Consider the following 13512-nt stretch of genomic DNA (forward strand, 5'->3'; position numbering starts at 1 on the left):
TGGCTTATTTGCAATTTTGCGGCATATATAAATATTTTATTGGTCATCACGTTCACCTAAAGCGCGTTTGTCAAGATATCGAGTAGTTGAGCGTTGAAGTAAAACACACGTGTTGGGGCGATCAACGAGTAACGTTAATCACGGACTGACAAACGTGCATTCGACCAAATGGGGACTACCCTGGAGACAATGCTAAGAAATAAAGGGCTTTCTTTGATAGTTTCACACATTTCAGCTGCATGTACAAAATAAAGTAAATTTTTCAACTCCCCTTCGTACAAGCATGAGTACCATACGTTTATCATAATTAAAAATAATTTCAAGAGTAGCACAATTAATTAAATTTCCGCTTCTTTTCGGCTTTTTTATGATTATTTGCTTGTTAGCTCGGTAGGATCTGGTGATTCTGCCCTGCTTAACGCCACATGTGCGAGTGAAGCAGCTCTTCAATGTTATTTGTATGGCGCAGTTTACAAAATATTTTTGTCCCGCTAAAACTCAACAACAGGAAAGGAAGGTGTGTGTGTATACACAGCTACAGTTATGTGACACCCAGGTCGCGCAAGCTGGAGTGTCAGCAACAGGATGTCGAAAAAAAAAAACAAAAAAATCAAGGCGAAGGGGAACGCTGCGCGTTTATGCTGTGTTTTTGCCGAAATATATAAAAAAAAGCCTAAATATTTGTTCCGGTAGTTGAAGCTGTCAACTTCCTCCGGAGCGTTCAACCGCGCTGCCTCATTTGCATGAAAGTAAACGTGTTGGCCTCGATTTAAAGCGACACTAACGCGAAACAATAAATAGGTTTAGAGTGACGAAAGATTTCACTCTGAAAACGCTAACGTCGTTAATTTCGTCACCAAAGGCTTATTCTTATTAGCAACGTCTAAAGATCACACTTAAAAAAGAAGCACTGACACAACATTTCAAAGGCGAGATAATTAGTGTGATCAACACCACCTGAACTTATCTAGGTGGTGTTGGTGTGATAGAGTTGTCTAGAGCATAGCCTCCTAGATTTCCCTTGCCTGCCGGATTATCGGCGGTCACGTGAAAAGCGGCCGTCGTGGTGGTGGCGCCATCTAACTCTTCAAATAAGTTTTTACGTTTTTGGAGCTTAAATGCAACAAAAATAACGTAAAAAGTTTTTTGCGTAAACGTAATTATATTAACCCTACGTAAGTGACGCCGTCATTCAGCAGGCGACTCCTTCAATACAAGGCATAGCCTCTGAAATCAGTAGCAAACGCCAAAATTGCCGATCTCAAAGGCCAAGTAATAAGACCCTTACCCCTACGTAGGCAGCGCCGCCATAGATGACGGGCGTTTCGCGTTCATCCGGCAGGCAAGGGAAATCTAGGAGGCTATGGTCTAGAGACATATACACATCCAGGAAATGTGAGAGGAAAATGACACCTAGAACGTAATTCGAATCCATTTTAAAGGTGCATGGCGCGCGACTGAGCGAGATGCGGAGCACCTCGCAACGCAGGCATCAACGCGGCGGAGGAGTGTAAATAAAACCTACGTCACGTGTTTTTGTAGGCTGTTTGCCAGCGCCCCCTTCTCTTTGAGGCGCCGGCCCAGCTCGGTGCTTCTCGAATCTGCGACTTGGCGCTTTGAAGACGTCTCTGAATAAATGACCGCTGCGCACTCGAGGTTTCCAGCCGCGATAAGCGGGTCGTAAGCTATACCTTTTGACACAATAAAAACAAGGCGCAGAATTTCGGTGTCAGTGTTCCTTTAAAAAATTTTCGCCTAATATTTACGGTAGTGACGTCATGAATTTCAGAGTTTTTGTTTTTCGTATTTTGGCCACATTGGATCTACGAAAATTTCACGAAACTAGGTATGTTAAGTGTCGAGCTCCCCCAGAAGAGAATGCACTTTGTTTTCACCGATTCGAAACAACGTATAGGCTCTCGTCAACACCGCTAAATTCTGTGACGTCACGGCGACTGTTGCGGAAACTTCAAGGTGGCGTCTCCACACGCACTTTGTTTTAGCGCGTTTTCTCGCCTACCAAGCGCGTTCCCATAGAAAACTTGGCGTTTTATGGTAGCGCCAAGGAATGGCCTGCGCGTGACGTCATCGGGCCCAGCTTCCGAACGCGCTGGCACTCCGCGACGGAGGCTTTGATGACAAACGAGTTGCGCGGGTAAGCTGCTTCGACGTCTTCGACGTAATAAAAACGATTTAAAAAAAAACGGACCTGCACCGTGACGCTTTGTGGCATCGCAAAACACTGCATACGGGGCCCCATACTGCAGGGGCTCCAAAACGGCGAGGACAATTCTGGCAACCAGTGCTCTTTTCTCCTAAGGATCCTGGCTAGTGCTGGAAGACGCCTAGCAAATGGCGAACTAGAACGTTTTAGCTTCCAGAACATTCAGCGGAGTGTGAGACAGACCTCCTATACACTTGTGACATATATAGTATGTTCACGATGAATTGAAAAAGGGGGGGGGGGGCAGCGCTGAGAGGAATGCAACGAACGAAATGAAGACAGGACCCTGTAAAATGTTACGGCCCACCACAACAGATTCCTTACAGTCGTATACACGTCTTCTGTATTCGTTTCAGCGCTACCAACCCCCCCCCCCCCCCCTTTTTCACATCATTATGAACCCAAATGAACTCACCCACCTATCCGTGATTGTGTATATGTAATGGGTGTATGCGGGCTGGTGCTCGGATAAGTGGCGTTGTCCTACAATTTTGGCGCGTTTTAGGTCAACCTGCAGATTCTTTTCTCTTGCGATGTCAGCCAGAGGAAGGTGAACGGTAAACCAACGGGCCGTTATTGGTTGTTCTACAACGAAAAAAAAAAAATGCTGTCCTGCATACGCGACATGCATCACTAAACGCGGACTGATTTCGGCTATCGATTGCGTTACGTTAGATACTTTAAATCGGCAAGTGCCGCAATATATATATGTCCAGAATGCCCAGCGTTCCACACAGCCGAATGACAATCGCATAGCCAGATTGGCGGAAAAACGTAAGCGGTCAAGTTATGACCCTACCCGATAAAATGCGAAACATCTCCTCCGCACCACTCGTTATGTACCTAATATTCCCGAGTACAGCTACCCCAGTTGTTTTTGCTTCATTTAACAACTATTTTTGCTATGTATGCCCGGTCTAACTAATAGCCTGGTAGCCCGACTCGACGCAATTATCGTTGCAGTTCGTGAGGCGTTATATTAGCACACACGAGAAATCCCTCACTTCGCAGTGGGATAATCGGCATGCATTACCTCGTGCTCCACCCCGGCCTCACAGAACGCCGGCCTTGTGTAAGAACCCGGATATTCAATGTACGCAAAATACAGGAAAGGGACGTGGCGAAATCCTTGTCGTGGGGATACAACTTCCGCAAGACCGCGGAGCCGATATGCGAAAAAAAAAAAAAAAAAAAAACGCGGTAATTAAGAATCAGTGAAGCATCCGTCTTTCAAAAAAGACGACATATCGTCGGATCGTATCAACGAAACCAAGAAGTAGCCCAGCTTGCTGCTTTGACGCTTTTAGAATGGTCGTCGTCAAAATGAACAAACACTCAAGCTGTTCCACCAGCTAATGCAGCCAATGAAGGTCGAATCCACACATTACCGGTGTATCCATTCATCTGCCATCCTCTCTCTCTCTCTCTCTCTCTCTCTCTCTCTCTCTCTCTCTATATATATATATATATATATATATATATATATATATATATATATATATATATATATATATATATATATATATATATATATATATATATATATATATATATATATATATATATATATATATATATAATTCTTGTGAAGCTCCACACAGCACTTCAGTTTTTAAGCTTCATACAAAATAAATATTTGCGTGTATTCCAGTATCATTCTCGGATTCACCGGTTTCAGCCCTTATTTGGCATCGAGTTGAACCGGAAACGAAACGAGATGGTTTCAGAACTGGGCAACGCGTAACACACATCATTTCCTTCGAATCAAATTAGTTTTTTTTTAATTTATTGCACTCTAGTGTGTTCCGAGGCTCAACAAAGTGCGTGCACGGACTCGCTGTTTTATGTCACGTGTCTGGGAGAGTACGGCGTATGTCACGTGGTCTCAGTAGCGTAATAATGCACTGCATGACAGAGGAGGAGAGCACGGTCCGGCATTTATATGCGAAGTCCACCATCGTGGCATCGCACGAGCCGAGTTCCCAAACACACATTCGTCGACCCTGCAGAACCAGTTTCACAGGAACAGTCGCCAGTATCGGACCGTCGCCAGCACGTGCGAAAATAGTAGATCTAAAGTTATCTTTTTGCTACACAGCTCTAGCAGCGAGTGTGGAACTCTATCACAAATGTACGGGTGCTGTTTTTATTTCAATCACTGTAGTGTTTATTTTACGCTAGTGGTCATCTAGAATGCAGCGCTGATTTTATTTTTTATTATATGCCCTTATGCCTGTTTATTGCAAAATAAGTTATTTTCTGTCTTTTTATCTTCTGAAAGCTTGTACATATTTACCCGTTCTATTTTAATTTTGCTTCCCGATATGTAAACTTAAATGTATATTCACTTTGCTAAAACCCTCAAATTGCAGTATTCGTAAATAAAATAAATAAATAAGGCTACTTGCTAGGTAGAGTTTGTAGCTATTTATTGTTACGTTATTGCGCCCCGCTTGAAAGGCGAAGAACTACGCGAACACAAGCGCAAGATCCAAAGTCACAATTTAGATACTGCGATTTTTACCAAAAATACTCCTGGACGGGATTAACGGATCACCCCGCCGCGGTGGTCTAGTGGCTAAGGTACTCGGCTGCTGACCCGCAGGTCGCGGGTTCAAATCCCGGCTGCATTTCCGATGAAGGCGGAAATGTTGTAGGCCCGTGTACTCAGATTTGGGTGCACGTTAAAGAACCCCAGGTGGTCGAAATTTCCGGAGCCCTCCACTACGGCGTCTCTCATAATCATATGGTGGTTTTGGGACGTTAAACCCCACATATCAATCAATCAAATCATCATCAATCGGGATTAACGGATCGGCAAGCCTCCCGCGGAGCTATATTCGTCACAAACTGCGCTGTCAGAGATCACTCGATCAACACGTCCAGATTCACAAACACAGGTCTATTGACTGTTCAGATAATACGCGATGCTACTTTGTTCGATTATTGCTTTCTTCGCGCTATTGTAGATATTGTAGCTGACTTACATATTATCAGAAAAAAAAAATAATATAGCGTGACTGTCCTGTTTGGTTAGAGATTTGGAACCGAGTACACTGTTTGATTCGATTGGAAATTTTGGCGAGTGTAGATAAAGAGGCGTTCGCGAACAAGCTAGCAAGAGCCCCGTGTGTGCCCATGGGATGACGGCGATACAAACCACAATATCTTAGATGACAGAAGAAAAAAATTAAAGAACCGATACTGCTACCACCACTTGGAAAGAAACAACGTGTCGTAGTGCAACGCGGCTATAGTAAACCGCCTCATCTGTTGCGAATAACTTATTTTGAGCGCCACAAAATTAGACGACACACAAGCACGCACCAGTAAATTCACAGCGCGCACTCAATCTACACATTCGAGCTACGCACTACGCGACCTGGAAGGGAAATCGCGACACACGATAAGTACGAAGGTCCGCTCGAGGCACTAGTCGAGGTTGTTTTCTCTTCGTTTATTTGCTTCTCTTCGCAAAGGGCGTTGCGAAAAACGAGAGCGCACAAACAACGCAAAAGTGAAACGCGGCGGCTTCTGGCTTCATGGCAGGAAATGAAAAAAAGCCGGCATTGTGATCGAGAGGCTGTCACGACGGATCATTAACCGATTTTCCGCTCAGCTAAGATAGGTCAGAGTCCAGTCTAGGTTCATGTAGACGGGCGAGCCGAAATCTAGTCCGAAATGCGGACGTAATACACAAGCCAGATAAAGCGAAACTCGTAAGAGACCTGCGATATGTCCACACTACAAGCACATTTCGTTCGCAACAAGAGCAAATCCCTCGTTCCATACGAACCAGCGTTTGTTCGGTAATCTCGTTAGCTAAAGCAATAGATCACGAGGAAGAATCCGGATCAACGTTGTAAGCAGCAGCACAAGAAACAAAGCAGCGAAAAACAAGCAACGATAGATCAACACTACTTACCGCCATTACAAGCTCGAACGGATACTTGTAGACGCGCACGGGGGACTGGTACTTTTGTACCATCTTGGCACGGAGCTGAAACACTGGGTTTGGGAATAACGAGGGGGAAAACAGGAGCCAGGCGATCAAATCCGCGGCGTCATCGAAGCAGGCTCGGAGCTCAGTGTGACCACGGGATGATAGACGTCGGCGTAGTCCTAAAAGGCGCTCGCAGTCGACTGGTCATTGCGCGGTGTTTTCGCCGATGCTTTGGAAGCCGCACGAAGGGTGCCCAGCATGTCACGGCGTACGTGTAAAGCACAGCCCGGGTTTTCGTCACAGGCGGTAGGAGACGGCGGACCGTGAAGACCGATTTTCACTCGTCCAACACATCACACGTACACGTTCAGACTCCCTTCAGCTAAATGATGCCGAAAAACACCGCACGGACACGACCTACTCCTAAAAAAACACCCCTACACAGCTGGTCAGTTGCGACAGGCACGCCGTTTGTGTTCGAAAGTGAAAGCTCATGATGTCGCAAATCAATTATACTGTGTCACGCGCGACCATGCTCGCGACGACTTTCGATCGCAATCGAGCCTGATCCGGTTCAAATTTCTTAATCAAAATGGGCTGCTTTAACGAGCGACAGAAGGCAACCGATCGTTATGATAAACTTAATCCCGCTCGAACTTTATCGTGGCAAGCAATTCAGCGTGTGACGCCGGCATTACACGGCGCACTTCCAATCACAATCCAGCTTGATTCAGTTAAATTTTTCGATTACAATTGAGTTGTTTGTGATAGCTGCTGGAGAGCTGGAGCCAATCAGGGTCGAGGATTTCAATCGCGATCGAAAGTGCACCTTCCCATACACTCGAACATCATATACTAAATTTATTTTTTGTTCTGCGCTCGCAAGAAAAAACAACACATTTTGCTTATAAGCATAGCGAGCAGTTGCAAGCAGAGTTAGTCAATCAAATTTTTGAATAAATTTGCTTGCAACATCCAATTACGTCACGGCGGCCATGTTCAAAGATTTGTTTAGCCAACGCCTCCTAGATTTCTTGTGCCTGCCGGATAAGCGCGAAACGCCTGTCATCTATGACGGCGCTGCATACGTAGGAATAAGGGTTTTTTGTACTCTGTCTTTGAAATCGGCAATTTCGGCGTTTGCTACTAACTTCAGAGGATGCCTTGTATTAAAAAAGTTGCTTGTTGAATGATGGCGTCACTTACATAGGGTTAATTATAATTACTTTTTACGCCTTCAGAACTTTTTTACGTTATTTTTGTTGCATATAAGCTCCAAAAACGTAAAAGCGTATTTGAAGACACTCCCTACTTGAGTGGCGCCACCACCCTAGTTCCAACGACCGCCGCTTTTCAATTGACCGCCGATAATCCGGCAGGCACGACAAATCTAGGAGGCTTTGGTTTAGCAGATGATAGCTAGAACGCAAGTGAAACACGTTTGCCGGTGGTTTACTAGATGTCTTAACAGTTTCGCGGGCTGTCGCCCTCGAGTCGAAGCGATGTCGTGTGCAGAGGTTACTGAAAACGGTGGCACAGTCGAGACGAACGCAAATCATTTTCCCTTGGACCTCGTCGCGAGGATCGACAAAACGCCACAGACCTCGGTAACCGAAGGCAAAGCCGAAGTATTTTTCCCCAGCTCACACGATGTGTTCTACAATCCTGTTCAAGAATTCAACAGGGACATGAGGTGCGAATATCTGTGTTCTTTGTCCAACTGTGACATTGTAGCAGCAGTGCGCTAGTGCTGGTATCTTGTTGTAGGTTCACTTGCGGCATGAGGTCCGTTCGATTCGCCTGCACCACGTGAACCAGTTCACGGGGTGCTGCACTTTTGCCATTCGTTTCGGCGGTGCAGCATTGACGACCTCTGGACCCTGCCATTTGTTTCAAAAGGTACAGAAGAGATGCAGCATTAGTTCACGATTTTCGTGCACCTCCTACGCTGATGGTGCCGGCTTGGTGCAGCCGCGCGTGCAGCTGAGCAGACGACGCAGCACTTAGGCGTAGGCGCCGTACCCGCCTCTACTAACGCGGTGTGTTTTGCCAAGATGTTTGCGCCTCATAAACTGACCACATGTGCGGCTTGCGATCGTTCAGTGTTAGTTGGACGGCGTAAATTAAGCGAACAGGAATAAGGCCTGCACCCTGTTGGCACATCATCATTCGTTTCGGGGCATGATGATAGTTATAGCGCGAGAACAAAACGACGACACAGAGACAAGAAGGACACGAGCGCTAACTTCCTACTGAGTTTATTGCGCAGAGCGCGAAAATATATAGAGGAGACAGTAAACCATGTGGCACAAATTAAGAGCAATACATTACTGCATAATGGTAGCATTTCACTGTGACCCCAGGTCAGTACTACCTTGTGAGATTCATTCGTTCATTAGAATCTTTATGTAGTGTGATGACTTGCAGCCTCAGTGGTGGTAGGGCACTAGATGGGTTTTTACCTTTTTAGTGAAGCCAAACAGAGTGTTGATATTATGGCCACACACATGTATCATGGCGTGCCCACACACGCCATTACAAGCTCACCCACAGAACCAACCAGAAAGCAGGATAAATTAGTTCAAACAATGGAGGAAAAAAAAATGAGTGCTTAATAGACAGAGACAAAAAAAATTACAAGCAAAGCACTATTAACAGCAATTTTTATTGTGGCAAGGCGATAATCAGGAAAAGCAAGCCTCCTGACACACACACTTATCCCATCATCTTGAATAACGTACACTATAAGTTTTAAAACAGATAGACGATTTTCTACGCTACAGTAAACTCATCATTAACAAAACCCAAGCAACTATGTACATGTAAGACGTGTAATAAAGAAAAATAATTTCCTTGGGATAGCGCATCTCCCATGCTAACAATTGCATGAGATTCAACAAGCCGCATGAACTCTTGGCCGTTGCTGGCAAGCACTTTGCACGAAAGAAGTCGGGAAAACATCCGCACCTAGCACTATGTAGAGCCATGTGGCTTCCCTGTTTGTGGCTCAAATGATCCAAGTGTTCTCAGAGTCTCGTGTTTAGGCACCTCCCTGTTTGGCCGATGTAATGCGCAAATTACGTTTTTTTAATGAAGAAACGGGTGTCACAGCTAGCAGTAGGCTCATGTTAGCTGTTGTATTTATAGCAACTAGCATATTATATGGTTCAATCAATTTTTTTTTTCTCTGTATTGTGTCACTGTCACAAGCTGATCAGAGTATGTCAGCAACAACCCTAACATATTCTCTTTTGCCGTGTCATCAGCATGCAGCAGCAACAAAAAAAATGCATGACCTGCCTAGCATTTGCAAGTAACGACTTGCAGTGCAAAAAAATTTACTTCGTTAGAGCAGACACACAGCCCAGAACTGACATCGTGGGTCATGGTTTGGAATCCCAGACACGCCCTCCACATCTTGATAGAGGCAAAATAAAATATGCATGTGAAAAGACCTCAGGCAGTCACAAGTTCTGGAGACCTTCACTATGGCCTTCCTCATGATCATGTTGTGGTTTTGTGATACAAAACATGGAAAATTATTATTATTATTATTATTATCAGAACTTACATCACATGCAGCTTATGTTTGCTGATATTTTGCATGTATTGCCTTCTAAATGCTTCAGCTGCAGTGTGAATCCTGACTGCTTGATTGTTTTTCTCCCATGGCCAGCGTTGCAGTCATCCAGGAATTCATTGCCACCAGGAGGGAGGAGTTAGCCAATGAGAAGACTGCTCAAAATGTAGACCCTCAAGCATACAAAGCAAGTTGGTCTTATCTCTTACGTTACTTTTCTCAGTCTTGAAAGCTTTTGTTTTTGTTATGTGAAGGAAGTCCATTTTTGTCTGTTATCATGTATAGATTAGTTTATTTTTTATGAGATTGTCATGAGAATATTTACTAATTAATAAGTGGAAACCTGATTGTGCCACCCTAACAGCTTTTTTTTTTCTTCTTCTTGTGTTGTGACAGCTGGGAATCGCACTGGCAGGAACGGAGCACTGCTGGTCATAGTACATATCAGTGCAACATTTCAACAAGTTCTAAACGCTGTACAAACTTTTTTGAAACAAAATGACAAAATGGAAAATTTTGCTGTCGAGTTGCTGCACAAATTTGTTAATTGCAGAGATTAGAATACATCAGATGACTGTTTTAATATTTCTTCTATTCATTTATTTGTGTTGTAGCTAGTAATTGCTTCCTAGTTTCTTTCCTATATTTGCAACAAGGGATTATACGAACATGATCTGTGACCCATTACTATTTTGATTCTGCGAGGAATCTATAGTACTTAAAAAAATATTTTCAATATGTGAATACATTCTGTGAGATTTCCACACTGTGACGTGCATGATACGTAAGTGTGATGCATTAACACAGATGGTGTCCACAATATACCGCAGAGTTGCCTGTTCCACTTGTAATGAGTGGATATGGGCTTCTTTTTTTGCCGAGTCGCTTGTAGAATTTTCCAGTGGCATGTGGTGATTTCTTGGGTTTATTTGCATTTTCACAGCAAATATAGTTATTTTGGGGATCATCACATTCCCCAATAGCATGTTAGTCGTTTACTGATTGTATATTTATTGATGACTTTGAGTAGCTGAAGTCATAAATATGTTGTGTAATCAACAAGCAACAATAATCATGCACTGGAAAATGTGCATTCTACCAAACACAGACTGCCCTGGAGGCAGTGCTAAAAAATAAACACGGTTTCGTTCCTAATTGCACACATTTTTGCCGTACAATATAATTAAGGTAACCTTTTTCAACTCCTCTTTGTAATTGATTGACATTTTTTTATAACTAGAATATTTTCAAGAATGAGAAAAATAATTCAATTTATGCTCTCTTGGGGCTTCTTTTGTGATACTTATTCACCTGGTAGCTTGGTACCATATGACCACTCTGCACTACTCTGCTGTACCAAGAAGTTCCCGGCTCGCTTTTGTTGGAGAAATGCGGACAGACATTGCATCATGTTACAATGCAAACGATGAGTACAACAAAGGATTGTGACTTGGCTTTTACAGGTCAGTATCCTCGAAGCCCTTGCTGCATCTGGGCTGCGCTCCATACGCTACGCACTGGAGATCAGCGGTGTTGGAAAGATACTGGCCAATGACTACTCCACCCAGGCTGTGGAAAGCATGAAGGCTAACATTGAACACAACAAGGTTGGCCATATCGTCGTACCAAACCGTGACGAAGCAGCGTGAGTGCAGTTTATTTGGATGATGCGTCACTCTGACAGCCGGCTTAATGTCGAGCTTATCAGATGTGTTCACCTCGGTATGTGATGTACCATGTGGGTGCTGTATCGCAGGAGGGGCAGAAGATACACCACGTCTGCGTTGCTGTGCCTTGGGTTTTTACTGTATTTACAGATGTTTGTCGTTATATTATTAGTGTGATACAGTTGAATTTCTGCTAGCTTCAAAAAAATCCTGAAGACACAAATCATTTTATTTGAGTAAGTAAATGGCACTTTCCTGAGATATTGCTCTGGCCACAAAGATGTGCTTGGTACGCCAAAAAATGTGGGATAAGAGAAATACATGTGGTGATGCTGCCTTTGTGTTCTTGAACCAACTAGCTGTCACGGCATGGATTATGACGGCATCTGCTAGAGCCTATGTAATTCTTTATGACTAAATCTGAATTACATTGTGCTCTTAGCGTAACAAGAATGGAGACCTAGGATAGCAAGTTTCAAGAAATCTTTTTGAGCCTCAGTCGTCAAAAATGCAAAATGCAAAACAAAAAAAATCGTATCTATGACACCATGCTGCCATTAAAGGGCTGAGGTTTGGGTGCCAAATTCAAAAATTAAATTGTGACCTTCAATATGTGTTATAATTACAGAACCTATGATAGAAATCCTAATGACAATAAAGTCCTTGAGGAATAACATATTCGTCTAAGCCAATTTATTGCTTTAATTCAGTGCCCCTATAAGAGCACTACATCTTACCTCGTGTAGTGTGATCCAACTTTCCTGAACACAGAACTGTTGACATCTTGTCAGCAAGTTCACTGAACTCTCGCTTGCCAGCAGGCTTGACTTAAGCATCCAACAAAATTTGTCGTGATAGGCTGCTGATGCACAAGCACAAAATGGACCGATTTGACGTCATTGACCTCGACCCATACGGAAGCCCAGCTCCGTTCCTGGATGCAGCTGTGCAGGCTGTACAAGACAAAGGTTCGTGTTTTTACCAATTGGTCAAGGCTGTATTTGTTGATTTATTCCTTACATACCAAGGAGGTATTAAAAATATGGTTGAAATAACGCTAAGATCTTCAATGGCATGCAAACATTGTCTTTCAACATCTCAGAGGGGTCCTGTATAACCTTTACGAGCAATGGCCAAGTAACCTCACTATCACAGTTTATTGCCCCACAAATCGACTGCCACAAGAATTTCTCAAAAATTCATCAAGAACGAGTGGAGGTACTGTATTGCTCAATACGAGTTGCATAGGCTTGTGCGAATATTCGAATGTTTTGAATATTCGAACGAATAGTAGGGTCTTCGAATTCGATTCGAAGTTAAATTATTGAAAAATATTGAGCATTTTTTCGAAGTATTCGCAAGGAACGAATAAATGCATATTTATACGAATGTACTGCCTTTAAAGGTGGTTTCACTGCAGTGTAGAGGTGCTGTACCGTGAAAACATTTATTCAGAAGAAATCCACTCTGCCGCGAAGACTCCCTTCAAATTTAAAAGGGCCCTGCCACACTTTTTGAGCATTGTCAGAAAACGCTGCTGATCGGTAGTCGAGGGTACCGAGGACAAGCAAGCCAAATAATATAGCGCAACACGCGGCTTACGATTAACAATAAATTTTCAAAGTCAGCCGAAAATTGCTCTCTTCTCTCTTGACAAGTGACTTTAAGCACGTGTGACATATTTTCTTTTCCCGGGCCATTCCTCCCTGCTTAGCTTCCAGTGCTTTCGTCAGGATGAGAAGAAAGAATGCAATAGCAGCGTGTGAGAAATATTTGCAACTCTGCACGTTTTGGACGGATTCTAAAAGTATGTGTGGCGGTGAATTCATGAGGCAATACAGAAGCTTCTTCAGTGAATCCATTCCATGGCTACTTGAAAAAGTGTCGCACGGCACCTTTAAATGAAATATTATTCTGAAATCAATTCATTTTATTAAGGTTAAGAGCTAGTTATGTCGGCTTATATGCTCTAAGTATAATAAATTTTAAAATGTTAGTTACTTTAAAGGTTATGACTCACATCCTGCTGAAAGTCAAATCCTGCTACTACTCAAAGTTCTTTCGACTTATTTTGAACAAAAAAGAAAATGGCATTTGC

At 43.4% G+C, this 13512-nt stretch overlaps 2 protein-coding genes across 2 annotated transcripts in view; one reads left to right on the plus strand and one right to left on the minus strand.

The window, feature by feature from the left end:
• Positions 1-6538, minus strand: part of retm (real-time) — a 41444-nt gene extending 34906 nt beyond the window's left edge. Inside the window, exon 1 of the mRNA XM_075868546.1 lies at positions 6150-6538. Within this exon, the coding sequence (XP_075724661.1) occupies positions 6150-6212 (63 nt within the window). The 5' untranslated portion in view covers positions 6213-6538. The remainder of the gene's footprint in view (positions 1-6149) is intronic.
• Positions 6539-7546: 1008 nt separating this feature from the next.
• The window catches only part of Trm1 (tRNA methyltransferase 1), a 31501-nt gene continuing 25535 nt past the window's right edge, over positions 7547-13512 (plus strand). Inside the window, exons 1-4 of the mRNA XM_075868550.1 lie at positions 7547-7860; positions 9844-9934; positions 11211-11392; positions 12273-12382. Coding sequence (XP_075724665.1) covers positions 7580-7860; positions 9844-9934; positions 11211-11392; positions 12273-12382 — 664 coding nt within the window. The 5' untranslated portion in view covers positions 7547-7579. The remainder of the gene's footprint in view (positions 7861-9843; positions 9935-11210; positions 11393-12272; positions 12383-13512) is intronic.

The sequence above is a fragment of the Rhipicephalus microplus genome, chromosome 7 (assembly GCF_043290135.1).
Source record: "Rhipicephalus microplus isolate Deutch F79 chromosome 7, USDA_Rmic, whole genome shotgun sequence".
Taxonomy (NCBI): Eukaryota; Metazoa; Arthropoda; class Arachnida; order Ixodida; family Ixodidae; genus Rhipicephalus; species Rhipicephalus microplus.